This window comes from Danio rerio, chromosome 6 (genome assembly GCF_049306965.1).
Source record: "Danio rerio strain Tuebingen ecotype United States chromosome 6, GRCz12tu, whole genome shotgun sequence".
NCBI classification, from domain to species: domain Eukaryota; kingdom Metazoa; phylum Chordata; class Actinopteri; order Cypriniformes; family Danionidae; genus Danio; species Danio rerio.
This window is the reverse complement of record NC_133181.1, coordinates 52461463-52485401: the sequence shown is the minus strand read 5'-3', so window position 1 is coordinate 52485401 and position 23939 is coordinate 52461463. Positions and strand designations below refer to the sequence as shown.

At 37.9% G+C, this 23939-nt stretch overlaps 1 protein-coding gene across 4 annotated transcripts in view; it reads left to right on the top strand.

Annotated features, from left to right (window-relative positions):
* Window positions 1-23939, top strand: part of gnas (GNAS complex locus) — a 61376-nt gene that overhangs the window by 24384 nt on the left and 13053 nt on the right. For all 4 annotated transcript variants that reach the window (XR_012408217.1, XR_012408218.1, XM_001335696.7 and 1 more), the window contains exon 5: window positions 429-526. Coding sequence is in view for 2 of the 4 variants with exons in the window: in XM_001335696.7 (XP_001335732.1) it covers window positions 429-526 (98 nt within the window). In the remaining 2 variants the exon portion in view is untranslated. The remainder of the gene's footprint in view (window positions 1-428; window positions 527-23939) is intronic.

Below are 23939 nucleotides of genomic sequence, written 5' to 3'. Positions count from 1 at the left end.
AAAATTATGAATTCTTTCCAAATGGAGCTTTTTATTTAATCTGGTAGAATTGTACTCAGTATCGCAATATGTATCGCAGAAAAATGAAATATTGCAATGGAAGCTTTTTCCAATATCGTGCAGCCCTAATCGAAACTAAATTTGCTTAAATCTGGCTTTTAACTATTAAGGAATCAAAAAAATATTGTCCAATTTTAATCTGAATGTGAAGCAAAATCTGGTATCCTTCTGTGTAAAAGTTTAAAAATGAAATATTTTTTTTATAATAAGAATAATAATTTTAATTTTAATATATTTATTTATTGTAGTCAAAAGCGTCTTTGCAAACCAAATAAACATGTTGACAAAATGAGCAAACTACAGAGGTGTAAAAGATTCTGACAGCTAATTTAAGGGCTTGTCCTCTCTTCCACTTGTCTTCCCAACAGGAATTTTATGAACACACAAAAACCCTGTGGCAGGATGAAGGGGTGAAAGCTTGCTTCGAAAGATCCAACGAATATCAACTGATCGACTGCGCGCAGTAGTGAGTATTCTGTTCATTCTGAATGCTGGATTTACTTTAACTGTGCAGTGTTTTGCTAATACAGGCAATTTCAGTAACATTGGAATCTTCTTGTAACAGTTGGTCAGATTGGTTGCTCTCGGGCTGAAGCTGTTTTTGTGTGACATTCCCAGCACACTGCATGTTTCAGACTGATTTATGCACACAATTGAGAGGGAAATCAGAAATGCGATGAGCTAGTGCTAGACGCTTCATGTTGACTATACGGGGAAAGGTTGTGCAGTATATGTGTGTGTCCTGTCTTCTCCCACAGCCACTGGTGGTTGTTGTGGATCAGACGCTGGCCTGAGCCGTTTAGACCGGAAGTGGCCCCCCTCCACTGCTCCCCGCTGCACGCTTATGTAAACGTAGAGCGGAGAGAGAGAGAGAGCTATTTTTAACTCGCTGGTTCACTCACTCGCAGCAGAAGTAGACTGTATCAGAGAGAGAGGCGATCCGCAAGTATCGCAAATAATGCATCTCCCTTTTAAAGAAAAAGAAATGAGCTTGAAGTGATAATGGTGGACACTTTGGAGGATTTGCAGGGCAACTCCCAGCCTGCGAAGAGGGACGGAGGAGAATGACGGTGCTTTTTCAAGCGCGCACACGCACATACACGCGTTCGACAAGAACCGTGCGTCGTCAATTGCTAATCCTGTTATGAGCTCATTTTTCTGTCTGAGTGTTATCAAGGCTCTTCCTGTCACATGGCCAGGTGTCCATATTGTACGTGTGCGTGTGTATTCGCTTTCATTCATCTGGGTTTCTTTGTACGTCGGAGCTGCAGCGGTATTGTGGGCTCAATAATGCTGTCATAGATGCCGAGACGAACACTAAAATGAGTACGCAACAACGCATCTCTATTTGTTTTTGTTCATCCTGCATGTTTTTTTTCCCTCTCCTGACTAGTTCTTCCTACATCTGCTGGTAGCGTCACTGCAGTACCAGAAAATGGCTGAGATCTAAAAAAAAAAAGCAATGACAATAGTTTGATCAGGGTTATACTGTTTCCATTGGAAATTGAAGATTATTAAAGATTACACTGATGAAATCAAAGCAAATCTTCTGTATTTGTTGTAAATCTTAGAAGAGAAAGCATTTGTTTGGGGCTGCGGTGTTTTTATGGCAAGCATGTGTAATTATAAAGCAATATGTTCTGTTGTTTTGTGAGACGAGTTATTTTCATAAACTAAATAAACATTGAGTGTTTACATGAACACCAATAATCTGATTCTAATGTGATTAAGACAATACACTGATTAAGAGTAGGCCTGTCACGATATCTATTTTTCTTTGTACGATATAGTGCACCAAAATATAAGTTCATAAATGATATTATTTTTATTTTATGCCACTCACTTTATAATGCCAGAATGACAATATAATAGCATCATAATGCAAGTATGCTCTGTCAAAGAACACAGTAGCCCCTTTCACACATACAGGTCTGTGCGTGCGAACAGGCCTTTTTTGAAAATACTGGTAAATTCAGTCCGGCTATTTTCCAGAAAGAGAAGTTGTAACATTACCGGTAATTTGCCGGAATGCTGTGCTGTGTGAACGCAGAAGGAAAATCGCCGGAAGAAGCGCGTTCATATCTAAAACGTGCTGACGTAAGACGTCTACTTTAGCCAGTCAGAACATTCACGTCCACTCAGTTTATGAGAATGAAAGCCTGTGAATTTATTTCCAGACACATTTAGCTGCTAGATGTTAGTCAGTAGGGTTGGGCGATGTTGACCAATTTGGCATCGTACAATGTCTAATGTGAAACATCGCAATGGACGATGCCTTCATTGTCATAGGCAGGGGTGGTTGTTAAATATCAATTAATTCATAATGATTTAGTTAATTGTAGCCTACCGTTTTCTCTACCTGACCCACATGGTCTTTGCTTTACTCATGACAAACCATAAATAAATAAAGTTGCAAACAAATGACCACCTGTCAATCACTTTTTTTCCGCGGGACTCTGGCATGAATAGGCACAGTGATGTGTCGTTCTAATGGCTTTTCCCACAGCTGGTGGAGGAGATGAGAGTTCGGTTGGAGTTCACTGTAGTGCATACATTTTCATTGTTTTCACTGCAAAACCCTCACCGCGTGCGCGGCTTTAGGAGACATTTGTGCAGAATGCATCTTTGCACCTAAAAACGCCAAATGCAGCACTCAGGAATAGATGAACAGTTGTTATGTGAACTTGCTTAAGTAAAAATGGCCGCAATGCTTTCCCTGCCTTTGTGGTCTTCTTATTGGCCCACTGGTCTAACTGAGCGCGAATTATTGGTTAATATCAGCCGTCAATCACTCAGTCAATTCCTTCTGCCTTCAGACGACAGGAGCTACAACCGCAAAAATGTGAAGCGCTGAAGATGAGAGAATGAAAATAACACTGACAGGTGACTAGTGGAATTTCGATGAATTGCAGTTTCAGTTACTTCTGTATTTGCTTCACAAGGGAGAGCGGGAGATTGCCGCTTGAATTAAACAAAACTCAAATTACAACTTGTGGAGTATGCCGATTTCATCGTCGCATTATTGGAGTACAGACATGTAAACACCTCAATCAAACTATTACCTGCATGTAGGATTTTCACCGCATTTTGCAGCAGGATAGTCTGCAAACACACGGCTGTTTGACACTATTCTCTGCACCTATCAAGTCAGTGAAGAACTTCAGACACCTGCATTGCAAAATGCGGAGGTTTTTTCCCCCATATGGCATGCTGTATAACATTCCATTAAAACAACACTCTTCCAGCAGTTCACACTCTCATTCAATATCTTGTTTGTTATGGGGGTAGGGCTGTGTGACTAATCGAAATCTAATCTCAAGAGGCTGCAATATGAAACATATTATTTAACTTCCTCACCCGGAGCAAATGCGTGTCTGCCGTCTGTGTGACAGGCTTGGGGTGCTTTCACACCTAGACTTTTGTTTCGGAACCTGTCTCGTTTGCCCAGTTAGCGCAGTTCGTTTGGCATATGTGAATCCAGCAATCGCACTCGGATCCGCGCCACAACAATCGGTCTGAGATCGCCTGAGTGAGGTGGACTTGGCTCGGTTTAAACGAACTCTGGAGCGGATCAATTGTGTTGAAAAAGCCATATGATCCGAGCTTTGCTATATCACAGTGTTTTATGGATATGTAATAGGCATACGACTATATGAAGAGAGAATTATGAGTAGGGCGGGAGGTCAGTCTAGACATCCCAAGTATCCCAAAGTTCCCTTAGTCTCCTGCAAATGCACCGAGACTCCCGCATGTCCGCAAACAAGTGATAATTTCCTGGAAATCGTGCGACTCCCTCCTGGTCTTCAAATATGTCGCGCACCCTTCTCACGTCAGCATCCCTCTTCGCTCTTCAGACATGTCGCGTGCACCCTGTGACAGCTGAGCGGGACTGCAAAATAAACCGTGAAATTCTGACCAATGTGAGGAGAGTTTACTCACATGACTTTCTTTTTAGCTATTTTGGTCCATTTAGATCCTTTGCCGTGTAAAAGCGAACCGCACCAAGAGCAAAAGAGCAACAATTTAACAATTTTAATCCCTGTTTCGGAGCAACTAAATCGATTCACAAGTGTGAAAGCACCCTTACTAGGCAATTGAGTGTGCACACTTTTGTTCTGCCCTATCAGAATTACACAACTAAACTATGCAGAAGATCAACATTAAAAAACAAACAAACAGGAAAGTCCGAACGAGTGGGATAATGGCATCTGCCGCTTCAGAAGCATTAATAGACTAAGTAATACCTAAGAAAAACAGCATGTCGGTAATATGGGATTCTCTTAATTTCAAAGTCACAGACACGAAACAAAACCCAGGTCATTTGTAACAGCTGTCGTAGAATTGTTGCCACAACAAGAGGAAACACGACAACCAGCACCTAAAAAAGCACCACAGGTAGCTATATGAGAAGCGTATTGCTAAAAAGCAAATGAAAAGTATTGCCACTGACACTCAATCTAATAGCAAGCAACAGCAAAATACAATTTCAGAGTTGTTTGCTAATATAAGTTGAAATTTTCAGTTCCACTCACTTCATTTTAGCAGTAAGAAAGTGTGATACAGATTATTGAGCTGAAGCTTGACTACAAAATGAAATCACAAATCAAATCGAAATCGCAATATCTGTCAGAAAAAGTGCAATTAGATATTTTCCCTGAATCGCACAGCCCTAACAGGGGGCATGCATCAAATGTTCCTGAATGAAAGTGAAAGTGCCAAACTGCAGTTAAAGTCGACAAATTAAAAGCGAAACACCAGAAATGGCATGAAAATCCAGAGGAAATGTGGATATCGCGGTGATGCAATGATGTTAATTGAATTATGTGCTATAACATGTAAAACTGGATCATGAAAGGAAAAAGTAACTCATGTAAACACCTTAATCATAGTATTGTCTTAGTCGGATTAAGGCAAATAATTTGATTACTGTTGTTCATGTAAACGTAGTCGGTGTATTTCTTTTTTTTTTTTTTTGCGGAAATCCACTATGGAAAAAAAGAAGAAATGCTTCTTTGATGTTATCTGTGAGCTCTCTATATTTCCATAAAACAGAGAAATGCTGTGTTCCTCCCTTTTTGCAAATGCAAATCAAGTGCATGATTTAAAAAAATTCCTGACAAAGGTCTCATGACTGAAACGTTGCTATCTCAGTAAATATTGGATTTCTCGCAGGATACAGCAGTATGCAGTTTTTTTTTCTCTTATGCATTATGTCCTCTATCCAACGCACCTGCCTGCTACCATTCAGGTGTGCGAGAGATGTTTGACTACAGACAAAAGACATTTTTCTTTACCATACAGTTAATACACAAATGTGTGAAACACTGGCAGTATTTAGGGACCGAGCACCGAAACGGTGCGTAGGCCCTATTGGAATTGCTCCGTTTATTATTATTATTAGGGACCGAGCACCGAACGGTGCAAGGCCCTATTGGAATTGCTCCGTTTATTATTATTATTATTCTTCTCTCCAATGAATCGCGATTTTGAGGGGCTAAACATGCCCGAAAACTCACGCAACTTTGCACACGCCTCAGAAGTGGCGAAAATTTACGTTTTTTATGGGCTTCAGAAGTGGGCGTGGCAAAATGACTCGACAGCGCCACCTAGAAAAATTAAACGGACGAGCCCCCGATCCACGAATCATGCACATGCACGAAAATTGGCACACACCTCAAACATGCCAAAACATACGAAAAAGTCTCTTGGAGCCATATCTCAAACCCAACAGGAAGTCGAATATTTTTAACTTCCTGCGGCGAAAAAGTGGCGTTTTTGCCATTTCCAGGCGTTGTATTTTAACGAACTCCTCCTAGGGATTTTATCCGATCAACACCAAAATTGGGTTTTGTCATCTAAAGGCCTTGGCGATGTTAAATTGCGAAGCTTTAGAGTTTTCGTCGATGGGCGTGTCCGTGGCGGCCTCGCAAACTTTGACGATTCGCCACAAAACAGGAAGTCGTTATAACTCAGGCATGCATTATCAGATCTGCCTCAAAACTCACACGCTTGATAAGCATCCTGACCTGAACACGTTTACATGCCGATATCCAGATAAAGTTACAGTGCCACCTGCTGGCCACAGGAAATTACATGATTTACGGAGTTATAAACTCCTCCCACAAATTTTATCGTATCAACACCAAAATTGAGTGGTGTTATCTGAAAGCTCTAGCGATAATATATTGTGAAGATTTAGAGTTTTCGCAGAGGGGTGTGTCCGTGGCGGTACGACAAACCTCAACGCTTCGCCATGGAACAGGAAGTCCTTATAACACAACCACAGAATGTCCGATCTGCCTGAAACTTCACATGGTTGATAAATGTCATCTCTTGAACACATCCACATAACAATATTGAAGTGGACATGGCAAAATGACTCGACAGCGCCACCTAGAAAAATTAAACGGACGAGCCCCCGATCTACGAATCACGCACATGCACAAAAATTGGCACACACCTCAAACATGCCAAAACATACGAAAAAGTCTCTTGGAACCATATCTCAAACCCAACTGGAAGTCAGATATTTTTAACTTCCTGTGGCGAAAAAGTGGCGCTTTTGGCATTTTCAGGCGTTGTATTTTAACGAACTCCTCCTAGGGATTTTATCTGATAATTACCAAAATTGGGTTTTGTCATCTTCAAGCCTTGGTGATGTTAAATTGCGAAGCTTTAGAATTTTCATCGATGGGCGTGTCCGTGGCGGCCTCGCAAACTTTAATGATTCTCCACAAAACAGGAAGTCTTTATAACTCAGGCATGCATTATCCGATCTGCCTCAAAATTCACACATTTAATAACAGTCCTGACCTGATCAGGTTTACGTGCCGATATCCAGTTACAGGTATAGCGCCACCTGCTGGCCACAGGAAATGACATGTTTGACACTGTAACAAACTCCTTCCACAAACTTTCCTGTATCAGCACCAAAATAGAGTGGTGTCATCTGAAAGCTCTAGCGATGATATATTGTGAAGATCTAGTGTTTTTGCAGAGATGCGTGTCTGTGGTGGCATGACAAACCTCAACGCTTCGCCATAGAACAGGAAGTTATTATAACTCAACCACACAATGTCTGATCTGCCTGAAACTTCACATGGTTGATGAAAGTCCTCTTCTGAACACATCCACATAACAATATTGAGTCAGTCATAACGCCACCTGCTGGCAGAAGGTAGTTTGGCTTATAACTCAGCCACACAATGTCCCATGTGCCTGAAACTTCACATGGTTGATAAGATTCCTCTCCGGAAGACATCTACATGCCAATCTTAAGTCACAGTTATAGCGCCACCTGCTGACAGGAGGAAGTTTGGCATAAATCTGTGATTTTCTTAGATCTTTTTTTATATATCGGCTTAAGATATTATTGTTTACTGTTTTCTGTCATCCTGAGGCAACCGGGTGGCGGTGAGCCTGGGTGCGAGGTCCCTATCATCGCTGCTTGCAGCTTTAATTAGGGACCGAGCACCGAACGGTGCAAGGCCCTATTGGAATTGCTCCGTTTCTTATTATTCTTCTTCTTCCGCGGAATGAATCGCGGTTTTGAGGGGCTAAACATGCCCGAAAACTCACGAAACTTCGCACACGCCTCAGAAGTGGCGAAAATTTAAGTTTATTATGGGTCTCAAAAAGGGGTGTGGCAAAATGACTCGATAGCGCCACCTAGAAAATTTAAACGGACGAGCCCCCGATCCACGAATCACGCACATGCACGAAAATTGGCACACACCTCAAACATGCCAAAACATACGAAAAAGTCTCTTGGAGCCATATCTCAAACCCAACAGGAAGTCGGATATTTTTGACTTCCTGCGGCGAAAAAGTGGCGTTTTTGCCATTTCCAGGCGTTGTATTTTAACGAACTCCTCCTAGGGATTTTATTCGATCAACACCAAAATTAGGTTTTGTCATCTAAAGGCCTTGGCGATGTTAAATTGCGAAGCTTTAGAGTTTTCGTCGATGGGCGTGTCCGTGGCGGCCTCGCAAACTTTGACGATTCGCCACAAAACAGGAAGTCGTTATAACTCAGGCATGCATTATCCGATCTGCCTCAAAAATCACACGCTTGATAAGAGTCCTGACATGAACACGTTTACATGCTAATATCTAGATACAGTTTTAGCGCCACCTGCTGGCCACAGGAAATGACATGTTTTACAGTGTGACAAACTCCTCCCACAAATTTTATCGTATCAGCACCAAATTTGAGTGTTGTTATCTGAAAGCTCTAGCGATGATATATTGTGAAGATCTAGAGTTTTCGCAGAGGGGCGTGTCAATGGCGGCATGACAAACCTTAACGCTTCGCCATGGAACAGGAAGTCCTTATAACTCAACCACACAATGTGCGATCTGCCTGAAACTTCACAAGGTTGATAAAAGTCCTCTCCTGAACACATCTTCATAACAATATTGAAGTGGGCGTGGCAAAATGACTCAACAGCGCCACCTACAAAAATTAATCGGACGAGCCCCCGATATACGAATCATGCACATGCACGAAAATTGGCACACACCTCAAACATGCCAAAACATACGAAAAAGTCTCTTGGAGCCATATCTCAAACCCAACAGGAAGTCGGTTATTTTTAACTTCCTGTGGCGAAAAAGTGGCATTTTTGCCATTTCCAGGCGTTGTATTTTAACGAACTCCTCCTAGGGATTTTATCTGAACAACACCAAAATTTGGTTTTGTCATCTTAAGGCCTTGGCGATGTTAAATTGCGAAGCTTTAGAGTTTTCATCGATGGGCGTGTCCGTGGCAGCCTTGCAAACTTTGACGATTCGCCACAAAACAGGAAGTTGTTATAACTCAGGCATGCATTATCCGATCTGCCTCAAAATTCACACATTTGATAACAGTCCTGACCTGAATACATTTATATGCTGATATCCAGATAAAGTTATAGCGCCACCTGCTGGCCACAGGAAATGACATGTTTTACATTGTAATACACTCTTTCCGCAAACTTTATTATATCAGCACCAAATTTGAGTGATGTTATTTGAAAGCTCTAGCAATGATATATTGTGAAGATCTAGAGATTTTGCAGAAGGGCGTGTCCGTGGCGGCATGACAAACCTCAACGCTTCGCCATGGAACAGGAAGTCCTTATAACTCAACCACACAATGTCCGATCTGCCTGAAACTTCACAAGGTTGATCATAGTCCTCTCCTGAACACATCCACATAACAATATTGAGTCTGTCATAGCCCCACCTGCTGGCAGAAGGTAGTTTGGCTTGTAACTCGGCCACACAATGTCCGATCTGCCTGAAACTTCACATGGTTGATGAAAGTACTCTCCTAAGCACATCTACATAATTATATTGAGTCTGTCATAGTGCCACCTGCTGGCAGAAGGTATTTTGGCTTATAACTCAGCCACACGATCTCTGATCTGCCTGAAACTTCACATGGTTGATTAAATTCCTGTCCTGAAGACATCTACATGCCAATATCGAGTCACAGTCATAGCGCCACCTGCTGGCAACAGAAAATTACATATAACTCAGCCAAACAATGTCCGATCTGGCTGAAAATTCACATGGTTGATAAGATTCCTCTACTGAAGGCATCTACATGCAAATCTTGAGTCACAGTCATAGCGCCACCTGCTGACAAGAGAAAGCTTGGCATGAATGTGTGATTTTCTCAGGTTCTTTATAAAATTCGGCTTAAATTAATATTGTTCGCTGTTCTCTGTCATCCTGAGGCCAACGGGCGACGGTAAGCCCGGGTGCGAGGTCCCTATCATCGCTGCTTGCAGCTTTAATTATTATTATTATTATTATTCTCTCCAATGAATCGCGATTTAGAGGGGCTAAACATGCCCGAAAACTCACGCAACTTTGCACACGCCTTAGAAGTGGCGAAAATTTACGTTTATTATGGGTCTCGGAAGTGGGCGTGGCAAATTGACTCGACAGCGCCACCTAGAAAAATTAAACGGACGAGCCCCCGATCCACGAATTACGCACATGCACGAAAATTGGCACACACCTCAAACATGCCAAAGCATACGAAAAAGTCTCTTGGAGCCATATCTCAAACCCAACAGGAAGTCGGATATTTTTAACTTCCTGCGGCGAAAAAGTGGCATTTTTGCCATTTCCAGGCGTTGTATTTTGACGAACTCCTCCTAGGGATTTTATCCGATCGACACCAAAATTGGGTTTTGTCATCTCAAGGCCTTGGCGATGTTAAATTGCGAAGCTTTTGAGTTTTCGTCAATGGGCGTGTCCGTGGCGGCCTCGCAAACTTTGACGATTCGCCACAAAACAGGAAGTCGTTATAACTCAGGCATGCATTATCCGATCTGCCTCAAAATTCACACGCTTGATAAGAGTCCTGACCTGAACACGTTTACATGCCAATATCCAGATACAGTTATAGCGCCACCTGCTGGCCACAGGAAATGACGTTTTACAGAGTAACAAACTCCTCCCACAAATTTTATCGTATCAGCACCAAAGTATGATAGTGTTATCTGAAAGCTCTAGCGTTGATATATTGTGAAGATCTAGAGTTTTCGCAGAGGGGCGTGTCCGTGGCGACATGACAAACCTCAACGCTTCGCCATGGAACAGGAAGGCTATATAACTCAACCACACAATGTCCGATCTGCCTGAAACTTCACATGGTTGATAAAAGTCCTCTCCTGAACACATCCACATAACAATGTTGCAGTGGGCGTGGCAAATAGACTCGACAGCGCCACCTACCAAAATTAATCGGATGAGCCCCTGATATACGAATCACGCACATGCACGAAAATTGGCACACACCTCAAACATGCCAAAACATAGAAAAAGTCTCTTGGAGCCATAACTCAAACCCAACAGGAAGTCGGATATTTTTAACTACCTGCTGTAAAAAAGTGGCGTTTTTGCCATTTCCAGGCGTTGTATTTTAACGAACTCCTCCTAGGGATTTTATCCGATCAACACCAAAATTTGGTTTTTTCATCTAAAGGCCTTCGCGATGTTAAATTGCGAAGATTTAGAGTTTTTGCAGAGGGGCGTGTCCGTTGTGGCATGACAAACCTCAACGCTTCGCCATGGAACAGGAAGTCCTTCTAACTCAACCACACAATTTCTGATCTGCCTGAAACTTCACACTGTTGATAAAAGTCCTCTTCTGAACACATCTACATGCCAATATTGAGTCACAGTCATAGCGCCACCTGCTGACAGAAGGTACTTAGGCTTATAACTCAGCCAGACAATGTCTGAACAGCTTGAAACTTCACATGGGTAATTAAAATCCACTCCTGAAGACATCTACAAAACAATATTGAGTCACAGTCATAGCGCCACCTGCTGGCAACCAGAAATTTGGCTTACAACTCAGCCAAACAATATTCGATCTGCCTGAAAATTTACATGGTTGATAAGATTCCTTTACTGAAGGCATCTACATAACAATCTTGAGTCACAGTTATAGCGCATCCTGCTGACAAGAGGAAGTTTGGCATAAATCTATGATTTCCTTAGGTTTTTTATATTTATCGGCTTAAATTAATATTGTTCGCTGTTCTCTGTCATCCTGAGACCACCGGGAGGCGGTGAGCCCGGGTGCGAGGTCCCTATCATCGCTGCTTGCAGCTTTAATTTCTTCTGTATTTTTGTAAACCAGTGAAATACTAGTTCACATTCTCCTGACAGTAATGCTTTAGGACTTTCACAAAAAATTAAACCAATAGTAAATAATTGTAAGAAGGAAAAAGTTTGGAAATTGTAAATAATAATACAATTAAAAAGTGATCATAAACAGCATCTGCAGGGTCTTAAAAAGTCTTAAATTGACTGAAATATTGTGTTTTAGGTCTTAAATCATTTTAAACGGGTCTTAATTTTCCTGTCCATGTAAAGCTACCCAATCGGGCCAACACCCATTCAATCACTCTATCTCTATAAAAGTTTTGACATGTTTACTTATTAACTCTATTTACCAACTCTTTTATATTTCTTTTTGTAAACACAGGGTTTAATGATCTTTCTTATAATAACACTTGTTTTTAATGTTTTTTTTAATGTTTTAACTGGCCATTAGAATAAAATCCTTAGCATTTAGCCGCAAGTCTGAAATTACATTCATAATGGTCTTAAAAAGGTCTTAAATTTGACTTGATGAAACCTGTAAAAACCCTTATTAAAGTGTTAGCTAGGCATGTCATGACCATGAATTTTATGATTGTGTTGATGATAATTAATAATATATAATGGTATTCAAAATAAACTGTTCTGATGAATGATCTGGCCTGTTTGACATTGTATGCCTAACTTATTTTTCTGTAATTTATTTTCTTGTAAACATTAAATAGTCACCGGTATGTTTTTTATTGTCTGTAGTACTGTAAAAATATTTCAAAAGTGGATGCAAATTTAGCAAAATACTGTGAAGCTTAAATTTTAACAAATATTTTTGTCTTTGTCCACTTCAAATTCACAATGAAGCCTACCAAAACTAAACTTTTTATTTTTTTTAGGCATTGTTAAATAATCCTATACTTTTTCTGCAGCACCTTAAATATATTTTAAAAGTAGATTTTAACTGTAAATTAACATTTATTTATTCAGCAGAAATATTTATTTATCTTATAATAATGTAATCTTATAGTTATGTAATAATATTTTGGATTTTTTTAGAGGTAGCAGTAAAACCATTTAGCAATTGTTGCACACTATTTCTTAATTGCCATTTGTTTGTTTTGCTAAAATTTCCCTAATTTCAGTGTCAAAATGTGACTAAAATTGAAACTGCACCAATATCGCAGTTATCTCAAATAATTGTGATTGTATGAACTACCCACAATCAGACAAAATAATCTACAAGCTCCCAGTAGTTTCATAAATCAGAGAAGCTTTGTGTTCTAGTTTTTGTTTACATTTCGTAAGCGTAAATCCAGTGGATGGAGATTAGGGCTGTGCAATTAATCAAAATCGAATCACAATTTAAAGCGTTGGGATTAGTTAATCGCAAGAGGCTGCAATATAAAGTAGATATTCTTTATTATATAATTTCCCCTGACGCAAGCAAATTAGTGTGTGACAATCTTACTAGCCAATTGAGTAAACACACTTTCGTTCTGCACAATCAGAATTGCACAACCAAACTACACCCACAATAAGAAAAAAGAAAGAAAACAAACAGGAAAGCTATGGCAAGTGGGATTTGGGCGTCTGCTGCTTCAGAAGCTTTATTAGCCCCCCAGGTAAATAATATTTGACTAGATATTTTTCAATAATGTTTTCTATACAGCTTAAAGTAACATTTAAAGGCTTAATTAGGTTAATTAGGTTAACCACGCAGGTTAGGGTAATTATGTAAGTTATTGTATAATGGTGGTTTGTTCTGTAGACTATTGAAAAAAATGTAGCTTAAAGGGGCTAATAATTTTGACCTTAAAGTGTTGTTTAAAAAATTAATAACTACTTTTATCCTAGAGGAAATAAAACAAATAAGACTTTTTCCAGAAGAAAAAAATATAATCAGACATACTGTGAAAATTTCTTTGCCCTGTTAAACATCATTTGGGAAATATAACTAAAATAAATAAAATCTAAGAGGGGCTAATAATTCTGACTTTAACTGTATATACATGTAACCTCTTGTTAAAAAGTATTTCCGTCATTCTGAGTTCATAATAGTCCAAAATGCGATGATAATAGTTAAACATGGCAGTTTGTTCATGGTTTAGGTTGCTGAGAGAATCATTTGCTGCTTTTTTTTCCCGGCTTCTCCTTTGTTTTTTCGCTCCTCACTTTCTTGTTTATCTATTTCTGAAAGGATCCGATGTCAAAAGCTCTTCAATAATCACGCGCACATTATTATCATCAGCTCAAAGCTTGTTATTTCAAATATAGATGCCAGAAAGTGAATCCGAGCTTTAGAAGGCCTTGTAAACAACTACAGTGCACAGGGTAGATTCTGCTCTTCTTCTTTGCTTTGTTGCTGTTCATCAAGACGACGACAAGATTTGTTATGTATATATTTTTATAATGTAATGTCTCGGATGTGTATTTAAAAATGCCGCTTCCTTTGTTTTCATTCTTCTGCTTGTGCACGAGCAGGTGACGTATCTCTGTAAACCAATAGCGTTCAGTTGCATGCCTGGCTCTGCCTTTTGGTACACTTTTGTTGTGCTAGGTACTCAAAAATTGGTTTGGTACTAGGGATGGGCACCGAAACTCGCTACATTATAAAAGGCCGAAGTATCTAAGCTCTGACGTTAACGGTTCTGCTATCGGTACTGTAGAAATATTGCTAAATAAACATTACCCACAGTTGCTTAATTTAACTGACCAACCTTTTCTAATTTGCCATATTTAATCTTCGTCTGCACGGTAGGCAAACTCGCATGAGAAATGCTTGTATTTCCTGCAAGCATGTCAAGAATAAAAGCCTTTACAGTTCTCGGCTGTTCACGCGCGCTCAGTGGAGGTTCGCGCTAAGTGCACACACATAACTCGCAACTCAGACATGCTCACACACAGCTTGTAAGCTTGCGGAGTGGCAGAGAGAACCAAACAGGTTGTATTTCCTGAATGGACAACAACAATGCCATTTGCAACAAACGCAAAAGTTGTTTTCTTGTATAAGCGAAGTGAAAGCATCTTTCAAAAGTGCTTTAACTGCAATGAAAAGTAAAGAAAAGTTTTTGACTGCCTAGGTAACGTTACATCATCCACATTGTTATGCCAGCAGTCAATCACCTAAATTAGTATAACATTAATAGTTGAATAAACACACACATTCAGTTACAAGGAAAACAGTCTTTTTTCTGCAGTAGCCTAAGTAAATCTCAAACATTAAAAATGCTTTTACATCAGCTGTATTTACAAGTATAGCCTATTAATAGCCTAATAATAAACTATTATTAAGAAATTATATTAAAAAACTGCTTGTTTTTACATTGCAAGATGCTCCAAAACTGTATTAAAAACACAGTAAATACCCAAAACACTGTTAACTCATTTATGTGAATGCGTTAATGAAAGATCATGAACATGATCTCGTTTAACTGCATTTTGCAGGGTATTTTCAACTGCAGGGAGCACAATAAACCAAGGAAGATCCTGACTTCTGCCAGAAAAGGCAAACATGTCGAGTCGTTTTTTCTTCAAACCATTGTACATTCTTTTACACGAAAATAAATATTTATTTGTTGTACAATTATTGGTTTACTTTTATGTTACATTTATAGACATAATAATAAAACTGAGTGTTGTTAATTCTGTTCAATTTGTTTTGTTTTGTTTTTTATAAAAAAAAATAAAATAAAAAACTCTACAAAAAGTACAGATAAGACAACCGTTAAATTACCAAACCTATAAGTGGTATCGATAAAAGTAGTAATACCATTAAAACCTAAACGATACCCATCCGTATATTGTACGGTTCACTTTTAGGTACCTTTTGACAGTGGAAATGCACATAAAAGCGTACCATACCGTACCGTACCACTTAGTGGAAATATATGCAAAGAAATGTTTAACTATGTCTCCGTGTTTCAGAGAAAGCAAAAGATTTACCATTTATTTCTATGAGCTTTCTATTTTCCAGAAATGTTGCATTCTCACCTGCATGTTTCACAGGAAAATATTATATTTCATGAAGGTTGTTTATTTTAAAAGAGAGCATAAACAAAGCTATTTTCCACAAGCTTTCTGTATGTTTGCAAAGCAGATAAACGTTGCATTCAGGAGGACTGTCCGCAGTTCCTCAACATAAGCCCAGTGCATGGAGAGAAAAACACAATTCTAAACCACCCGCCATGTTTCTTTCGGTCTTTCTCTCTTTTCTTCCTCTATCCCTCTTTTGCGAAACCAGACCTGTTTTTTTTTCTCTCTTTTTTTTGCTTTCTGACTGGCCCTTCTCCACCTTTCCCTCCTCCCGTCCTTTCCCTCGCTCCACTCCCTGTGTCTTTCTTTTTCGCTTCACTCTTTCTGTCTGTCTCTCCCTCTCTCTGGCCTCTCTCCAGTCACACAAGATTTGGAGCTGATAGTCTATTTATAGCGCCTGTGGTTCTGTCGCTATGACAACCGAGCTGGAGGCCAGGGCGCCAGGGAGCTATTTTTGGAGCGCCGCTGTAATGTCAGACACAGCCTTCTCTCTTTTCTTTCTCTTCCACCGCTCCCTCTCTCCCGCTTTTCTGCTGCTCCCTTACTCTGCTGTTGCAAACTTACAGAAGTGTGTGTGTGTGTGTGTGTGTGTAAGGCAGAGAAAATGCAGTGGAGGCTATCGATTAATTCACCGTTGTCACCGATATTAGCATATTTCCTGAGATAAGTATAGCTAGCTGTTTTTGTGGGCTGCGTTTCATATAATGCTGAACTCTGAAACCAACTAACATACGAATTATATATTATTTAAATGTTTTTAAATGAGATTCAACAATAAAAGAATTAAACTAATGTGATGTATTTATTTTAACCGTGAAACATTTGGTGTTGAATGCCACTGTTGTTTCAGAAAGGCTTGTTGGGCTCTGTACCATATCGTGCCACGCACACACACACACACACACACACACACACCATTCGCTGTTCGAGTCTAAACAGTGTTTGTCGTATTGGCCCCCGGAAGCTGCCTAATCCACACTCTTAATACTCTGCTGTTAACTAGATGAGCTGTAACATTAACCAGATTAGTAAGCGATGAGGATATTATCAGCTTTTCCATGCTAATACACCATCAGCACAACAGCTCACTCTACTCTCTATCAAGAGATTTTTCTCTTTGCGTATTTTTCCTAGCTTTCATTTTACATAAACTCTTAATAATGATAATAATAAGAATAAAACATTCTTCAAAATGAGGTTATCTCCTTTTCACTTTGGTTAACATGAAAACATTTGCTTTTAACATATTAGTACATAGGGCTACACAATGAGTAGGCCCACCCAGAATCTCCGCACGCAGATTTTTAGCCCCTCATTAATTTTGTTTATTTACTTCAGTAAATGTGTGTAAATCTATATTTATTCACTTTTTTAATTAATTTCAGTAATATGAAAATGTGCATCTGATTTATGTACAATGCAGTTTGTACAGTAATATTTTCTGTCTTTTACTAGATATATTATATGACAAGCTTGCTTTATTTACCAAATGTAGTGAATCTAATTGAATTTGTGTTTTAAACATTAAATAAAAGTTAAAAAGATATAATTTTTTTGTTTCATAAGTTAAGGTTTTAATTATGATGCTGCCAAAATAGTTCAGCAGAAATCCACGAGACTTTTACCAAAATTCTCTGCACAAAATGCAAAAAACGTCCGCAGATTCCGTCTGGCCGTAACGATGAGAATCACGTTTTTTTTGTTTTGCTTAAAATCAAGATCAAGATTTTCTCATGATTCTGTAGATGTAAAATAAAAGTTCATATCAGTAGGCTATTATTATTGTTATTACTCAAACATAAGATAAAACTACAATACATATTATATTGTGTGTGTGTGTGTGTGTGTGTGTGTGTGTGTGTGTGTGTGTGTGTGTGTGTGTGTGTGTGTGTGTGTGTGTGTGTGTGTGTGTGTATATATATATATATATTATATGTGTGTGTGTGTGTGTGTGTGTGTGTGTGTGTGTATATATATATATATATATATATATATATATATATATATATATATATATATATATATATATATATATATATATATATATATATATATATATGTGTGTGTGTGTGTATATATATATATGTATGTGTGTGTGTGTGTGTGTGTGTGTGTATATATATATATATATATATATATATATATATATATATATATATTAATAATATTAGGCTTATGTGTTGGTTAAAATGCTAACTTTTGTATAGACTTTAAATGGTGGACTTTAAATTTGTCCTGGTCATTACCGCACAGTAAAGTGATTATCAGAATACAACTATTCATAATTCTAAAGTTGAATTAATGTTCATTGACAGCATTATTACACCATTTTTTTCACTGGTAATATCAGACATTTGTCATTATCAGATTCCCTCTTGCAATAAATTCAACATTATCTAGGCTAGAGTAGTTGTACAGACACCGTATAACATTTATTTTCATGCACAGCACTTTGTGCTCACTATAAAAGAAAAAAATATATATCAAATACTTAAAGCAATATGATCATTTAAATGTGTGTGTTTAAGAGCCGTAGTGTTAACAAAACTATGTATTTTGAAGTATTATATTATTTATTATTTCCTTAACTGTTTTTGTTATTTAGTACTCTGCTGTAGTTTTTTTTTTACCAACAAGTACATGTTTATAATTATTCTGCTTTATATATAAAACTTGAAAATGTTTGTTTTGATTTTTTTTTTGTGATGGAATTACTTCATCCTAACATGTACATGCAGTAAAGATTGTGAAATGCATAATTATAAACCATTAGACTTGATTATAAATATCAGTAAAGCTGGTTTGTTTTGCATAGTGTTTGTCAGCTCTGTGACACTTAACACAACAGTGCACCAAAAATATAATATTTAAGATTAGGGCTGCACAATATTGGAAAAATCTGATATTGCGGTATTTTATTTTTCTGTGATATGTATACAGTTTCACAAGATGATTTGGATAGCTCTATTTGACAGTTTTCAAGGAAGTCAAATCGTACTCGTGTACAAAAAAAAATTAGCTTGACAAGCCTGGTTTAAGCTGGACATAGCTGGTTTTGGCTGGGCTCCCAGCCTGGCTAGGCTGGTCAAGCTGGTTTTAGCTGGTCATCTCCCAGCCTGACCAGCTAAGACCAGGCTGGAAATGGCCAAAACCCCTCTAAAACCAGCCTGGTCGACCAGCTAAAACCAGCCAACCAGCCTAGGCTTGTTTAAGCTGTTTTTTTCAGTATGGAGTATAACACAAATGTAAATTATTATACCATGTACTTGGTATATCATTACAATTAACAGTTTACTTGCTTTAATTGTGAGCGAGCTGCATACTTTTTTATGTAATAAATAAAGGGAGCTGAACAGAAATTCTGTGTGGGCCAAGTCATATGACTCATGTGATTCGTTTTGTGTGTGTGTGTGTGTGTGTGTGTGGCCAGACCATCCATTTACTGCTTAAAGTGTTTTAACTTTTTTTTTTTTATTGAAGTTACTGCCTAATGGTATCTGCACTGTTTGTTAAAAGCATATGCAATGATACATATGCACTAACGTCTACTTTCACAGCTCGTGCTATACACTGAATTGCTGCAACTGTTGGCAGCCGTCGGCACGCAACTAGAATTTCCCGAACTTCCTGCCGTGCGGCCGTTTCGATTCTAGAATTCCGCTTGAGCTGAGGCTGGATTTGGAATGCAGGCCTAAATATACTCGGCTGCAGCTATAGCTGTCTCTTCTGCTTGGCATTACGACAGCAGAGGCTGTATGTGTGCTCAACTTGTACCCAGAGGGGCATGAGTTGTATTATGTCTGACCAGCGGGCTGAGCTATTGTTGGAATTGTGCTATTAATAGGAAGAAAGGCAATAATTGAGATATGGTGTTAGACAACGGCTGCGGTCACAACACAACTGTCTGTTCTAGCCTCCCTCATTTGCCTGCCTGTCTGCGTTTTATCCTGTCTGTCTTTCATTATTTGCTGCTTTTATTTCTGTTCATGCCTGATCTTCCATGTGACGTGCCACACTTTCATTTGTAGGGCCTGCTGTGTGTGTTGCATTCATGTGTGCGTACACACACACACACACACACACACACACACAAACTAGTGCAGTCCGTGTGTGGGACCTACAGCCTTGCTGTCACATTTCAACCCTGCATGTCACATTCCTGTTGGACTTGGATGGGGGGATGCACATGCGCGTCCGGCCTGCAGATTTTTCTCGCTTTCTCTCTGATTCCCTCATGCTTTGATTTGAGGCGTTCGTCTTTCACAGCCAATTATGAGGAATTTTAATGATTCTAATTAAGTTCCTTAATGATTCATTTAGTACTTTTGCAAAAGCAGATTAAGTTAATGAGTCATTAGTTATAAATAAAAACATTATCATTTACATTATCTATCTATCTGTCTGTCTGTCTGTCTGTCTGTCTGTCTGTCTGTCTATCTTCTTTCTTTCCATCCATTGTTCTTTTTATCTATCTATCTGTCTGTCTGTCTGTCTGTCTATCTTCTGTCTTTCCATTGTTCTTTTTATCTATCTATCTATCTATCTATCTATCTATCTATCTATCTATCTATCTATCTATCTATCTATCTATCTATCTATCTATCTATCTATCTATCTATCTATCTATCTATCTATCTGTCTATCTATCTGTCTGTCTGTCTGTCTGTCTGTCTGTCTGTCTGTCTGTCTGTCTTTCCATCCATTGTTATATCTATCTATCTATCTATCTATCTATCTATCTATCTATCTATCTATCTATCTGTCTGTCTGTCTGTCTGTCTGTCTGTCTGTCTGTCTGTCTGTCTGTCTGTCTGTCTGTCTGTCTGTCTGTCTGTCTGTCTGTCTAAGTTCTGTCTTTCCATCTATCTATCTATCTATCTATCTATCTATCTATCTATCTATCTATCTATCTATCTATCTATCTATCTATCTATCTATCTATCTGTCTGTCTGTCTGTCTGTCTGTCTGTCTGTCTGTCTGTCTGTCTGTCTGTCTGTCTGTCTGTCTGTCTGTCTGTCTGTCTGTCTGTCTGTCTGTCTGTCTGTCTATTTGTCTATCTATCTATTTGTCTGTCTGTCTGTCTGCCTATCTTCTGTCTTTCCATCCATTGTTCTTTTTATCCATCTATCTATCTATCTATCTATCTATCTATCTATCTATCTATCTATCTATCTATCTATCTATCTATCTATCTATCTATCTATCTATCTATCGATCTATCGGTCTGTCTGTCTGTCTGTCTGTCTATCTATTTGTATATCTATCTATTTGTATATCTATCTATTTGTCTATCTATCTGTCTATCTATTTGTCTATCTATCTATCTATCTATCTATCTATCTATCTATCTATCTATCTATCTATCTATCTATCTATCTATCTATCTATCTATCTATCTATCTATCTATCTATCTATCTATCTATCTATCTATCTATCTTTCAGAGCTGCAAGATTCTGGCTAAAATGAGAATCGCGATGGTTTTTTTTTGTTGAAATATCACGATTTTCTCACGATTCTGTAGATGTAAAATAAAGGTTAATATTATTGTTTTTTTCTCAAACGTATGGTAAAAAAATAATATAATGTGTAGGTCTACTGGTTTCTATAAATAGTTCTATTCTACTTATAATAATTATGATGTTAAATTTAGTTTGAGATATAGGCCTATGCTTGCAATCATTGACAACATTATTAGACCATTTAATTCACTGGTAAAATCAACATTATATAGGCTAGAGTAGTTATACTGACACTGTAAACATTTATTTTCATGCACAACTGTGTTCACTATGAAAGAAAAAACATCAAATGCTTGTCGCAGTCATATCTCTAAAATGCGATGATTATTAAATGATGTGCTCGCTTTCAGTTTCATTTCCAATGTGTCAGTTTTAAGTGCTGATCATACTTCACGCGCGACACCCAAATGATCCCTCTGTGCCACAAACTCAATATTATTTATAACTTTATTACCCGTTACTCACAGCAGGTTCTGTTCACTAAAGGAGACGCGTGCACGTCTATCATTCAGTAGGGCGCGCGCCCGCACTACAGCTCACAGTCAGTAACTCACGTCACGTGTGATTTCCCAGCCGCGAATACATCATTATATGAAGACAAAAATGACATTTTTAGGTGAATTATACCTTATAAATACAGTATGTGACTCTTTCAACATCATTTGGAGGTATCCATGTCGCAGAGCAATGTATATGAAAGAATGAAAAGATTCGTGCAGCCGCCTTTGCTTCTCTTTGCTGAACTTGAAAATATGATTGGCAGAATCGTAGAAATGCTGGATTAAGATCGTCTGGGGGTCGAATTTATCTATCTATCTAACCTGTATGTACTTTATTATTATTATTTATATCATTTAGTAGGGCTGGGCGATTAATCAAAGTAATGGAAATCGACATTCACAACCTAAATTCAATCTAAGTTTTCCATAACGATTTGTTTAATTACCTTAGCTACATGTCACGTGAGCCCACACTGTTAAAGGCTGATTTCTACTTCTGCGGCCACTTTGCAGCCACATCTGATTTCTGGTCAAGTACGACCAGGGCTTAATTTGTGCCAGAACACACCGGATCTCCGGATTCAGCCTCGGGTAGCATGCCGTTTCCGTTACCCCAATCTGTTCCGAGACTTCAAAATTCACAAATTAAGCGCTGGGTACAATGATGGACCCATTTTTGAGAGCATTTTTCTAGCATTTTTTCGCATGTTTTTCATTACAGTAAAATATTTGTTTACTGAAGATACAAGAGGTATTTTATTTAGAAGAGACACTGCTTATTTTCTACTTTTACCATAAAAAACATTGAAAATAACTTATTTATACATGTTCAACGTTGATGTTCAATAAATAATCCTAAATTAACATATTATATTACTATATTTTAAAGTAACGCACCCTCCCTTCAGAAATCTCTCACTTGTAATATGTAAGTGTATTTACTGTACAAAACTTGTCAGTGATCAATGAAAATTCAATAAATAAATAAAATAATCGTTCATTAATCGTAACTGAGTTGAAATGTTGAGATTTTGAATTTAGGCCAAATCACCCAGCCCTGTTATTTCTTATTTAAACAAATCAATCTCTTGATATTAATCAGTTCTCATTTTGATGAGCTGATACTGATTGTTAAATCTCTTAATCTATCCTGTTTTCATTTATTGTGTGGAAATACCTTAATGAAGCATTATATGTAGCATGCCTTTCATCTTTATTCATCCAATAAAGCATTGCAATAAGCTTTATTATATTGGAATAATAATAATAATTAGAAAAACATTTTGTTGCTATTTAATGAGCTGTGACTGATTGCTGTAGCTGACGGTGCAGGGGTGTGGGAAGATGTTTTGGGTTGGGGGTGCTTCATACAAACAAATAGAAACTGTAACATGATTTAAATGGATAGTTCACCTAAAACTGAAAATTGACTTCATTTACTCGCCCTTAACAGATTTTCATTTACCCAAAGCTGTTGTAAACAATGATTTACAGTAGATGTGTGAGATGTAGATTTAAAAAATAAATAAATACTAATAACCTGACTGTGCAGGTACAGCATGCAGATTTAACAATATATACAATTTACAGTTATTTAAGGTTAATGTAGTCATTTAATTTTGTCTTGCAACAAACTGTGATAGCGCACACCTCAAAATGTATCATTTGTTATGGCTAAATCAGTGTTTCATAAATGGAAAGATGTAAATGAGCTGCTTTTGCACAACATCCTACAATGTTGCATTTACTGATCATAAACTTGTGCAGTTAATTGGCTGTTGTATAACTCTAGAAAGGAATATTTTGCTGAATATGTTTCAGATTATGGTTTCTTAACCTGCTTCAATATTTAAATAAATCCATTATGAAAACAAGTTGTGACATCCACTCTTTAAATGTTTATAACATGAGTAAAAGTGCAATTATATCATTAAGATAATAATACATAATCATTTAATATAAGCATTTATTATATAATTCATTTCTTTTTTTATTTCTTTTTTTATTATAACATTTTAACAGTACAAAAAATATACATGCCAGGGGTAAGCATGAATCAAATACAAATATACAAAATGTACATATGTAATAATTAAATACATTGTAGAGTTCACAATGTTTTAAAGTGTGTAGGGCTTTCTTATTTAGAGAGTCTCTGATACTACTAATGTATAAGCATAATTCAGTCATCAACATCTTAAAATTCGGTTTCTTATTGGTATAC